Genomic DNA, 2599 nt, shown 5'->3' with positions numbered 1-2599 from the left:
AGAAAGCTAACATATAGCTACTAGTATTTTTGTCTGTCTGTATTTTTGTAAATTAAGGTAAAAGATAAATCAAATGTTCCTAGCTTAAATTAAGTCAAATCAGAAGGAATAAATCAGATGATATAGCAAACACTTCCTCTTGACACCTGCAATTTCTAAAAGCATTAGGAATATTTTTATTAAATTCAGAGAAAGCATTAACTACAAATAAATATGTGACGTTTTCTAAAAGGCCACTTTGTGATAAAGTACATATAGTGTTCATGGTTTCTTTAAAGTGCTAGATTGTCTCTGGCTTGAGAATCATCTATTGTTTTCCAAGGTCTTTCAACACAACTCCAGCGCTGTTGTCAGGTAACACTGGCAAAGGTGTAAATGTGGGCCAAACATCTGAGATGGGTTTCAAAAGAAGATGCTGGGGCCCACCAGGTCCAAGTCCAGCTGGGTTAATAAGAGGTACAGCTGCCGAGCGAGGAGCCAAAACCGGATTTACCTCTCGTCTTCTACCTGACCTGGATTCTGCTGTATCTTTAAAACTTTCTGGTGCATTTGTGTCTAGTTTTCTCCTTCCTGGTGATTCTAGAGGTTTCATATCATGAACAGAAAGCTTTGGTGGTGGAACAGATGAATGAGATTCTGTTTCTAGAAATTTAACAAAACGTTCTGAAAAAGAACTATTAAGCACAGATTGCTGATTTGGTCTCAAAGGTGTGTTGGGAACACTTTTTGATCCTCTTCCAAGCCACCCAGTCATCCACCTGGTAACACTGCCCTGATCGTCATGAAACAACTGCTCCATCTCCTCCCTTCTGACCCCCAGGATGCTGCCCATCAACCATAACACTTCGTGACGCTGATTTTTTGGCATGTGGAAATGACTGATGAAGAGGTTTCTCATTAGGACTTTGTCCACTTTTCCTTCTAGGCTGTTTGCTAAGTTCACCAATTTCTTTTGTACATCATCCAGCATTTCTTGTTGGAACTCATTTTGTTTTTTAAGTTCTTCAATTTGTTCTTCTTTTAGATCTAACTGTTCTGCAAGTCTTGATGCTGAATCCAATGCAGCATCTGCTTCATCCAAACGTTCCTGTAATATCACTTTTCTTTCCAAACTTTCTGCCTTTTTCTTCCATTCAGCTATAAGCTGTTTTTGCTTTTGTAGTTCAGCAGAATACATAGATTTTTCCTCTTTTTGGAAATGCTGTAGTACCATCTGCAGGTTGGCCAGTGACAGAGCATACTGCTTTACTTGTTGCTGAGAGGCAGAAAGCAGCGCAGTTTCATCCCTTTGCTTGGAGACTACATTCAATTGTTCTTGCAATGACTCTACCTGCACACTGGCTTGATGACTTGCATTTTCCATTGCATTAGAGGATGAAACTAGCTTTTCCTCCAATACTGTGACTTTCTTTCTTAGTTTAGCCTCTCTATCTTCTGAGGCCAAAGCTTCACTGGTATAAGAACCTTCTGATTCTAAAAGATGATTACGCAGTCTCTCTAGCTTCTGGTTTGACTGAAATTCTTAGTCACGTAAACATTGAACCTCTCTCTGTAGGGCAGTGTTTTCCATTTGTTTTTGTTTCAGGGCCAACATGACTTCGTCTCTCCTGTTGAAATACAACTGTCTTCTCCTGCACTGATTTAACTGCATTTAAAAGCTGTTTCTTTTCCACATTTAGCTGTTCTTGTTCTCTCCTCAAAATATCTCTACCATTTTCTGCAGAAGATAATTTTTTATTTATATCTTTTATTTTATCCTCAAGTTCCTCAATTTTTTTGGTAGACTCCACTTTTTCTGTTTGTAGAAGTTGAATAGTTTGTTTGCATCTCATAGACTTTAGAGTGATCAATTTCTGTAACTCCAGAGCCACCTTATTGTAACAGATTTTTGAGTTCTTCAGTTCGTTCTTCATAGTCACTTAATTCTTCTCGATGTCGTTGACTTATTTCTGTTGATGTGCATTGTGCAATATTGATATTTCATGTTGATGGTCATCAATGTCCTGACTTTGGTTCTGTTTCAGTTCCTTAATGATATTTTGTAGTTTGCATGTTTTACTTTGGGCAGAGCTATGTGTTCCTCATGCGTTCAAAGTCTGAGCAATATGCCTCCAATAGCCAACTTCAGACTCAAGCCTTGAAACTTCATTTAAGAGTCGGTTTATTTCTTGTTGGGACAAAATTGTGTCCTCAAAGTCCATGTCATCATCATGGAAAGCTGAAGAATGATGACTAATCACATAAATGAATGAAGCTGCAGTGGTTGCTGGTACATCCCCAGCTGCTGAAGGTACTGACTGAGCAGCTGACCGCAGTTTCAGCAACTGATCCTGGAGGCAATCTGTCTGGCTTTAAGATGTCTGATTTCTACCTCTTTTTGTTGAAGTTGATTTCAACTTCAACAAAAAGCATTGTAGAATGCTTTTTAAACATTAAAAAGCATTAATAAACAGCATTGTAGAATGCTGGTTTATTTGAAGCTCTGATGCTTCATATTTCACTTCTAGATCTGTACAAAGTTTCTTAAGTCTTTCATTCTCTGATCTCAAGATTGAATGAATGGCTTCAATTTCCTTTGTCCTGGAATCAGGTAATTCTG

At 38.2% G+C, this 2599-nt stretch overlaps 1 protein-coding gene across 1 annotated transcript; it reads right to left on the bottom strand.

Moving 5' to 3' along the window:
• Positions 1–268: 268 nt before the first annotated feature.
• On the bottom strand, positions 269–1485 carry LOC100608739 (thyroid receptor-interacting protein 11-like). Its single transcript, XM_063785357.1, has one exon. The coding sequence runs from the start codon at positions 1361–1363 to the stop codon at positions 308–310; it is 1056 nt and encodes a 351-aa protein (XP_063641427.1). The 5' UTR covers positions 1364–1485; the 3' UTR covers positions 269–307.
• Between the last annotated feature and the right edge of the window lie 1114 nt (positions 1486–2599).

This window comes from Pan troglodytes, chromosome 10, assembly GCF_028858775.2.
Source record: "Pan troglodytes isolate AG18354 chromosome 10, NHGRI_mPanTro3-v2.0_pri, whole genome shotgun sequence".
In the NCBI taxonomy this organism is placed as follows: domain Eukaryota; kingdom Metazoa; phylum Chordata; class Mammalia; order Primates; family Hominidae; genus Pan; species Pan troglodytes.
This window is presented reverse-complemented; position numbering and strand designations above follow the sequence as displayed.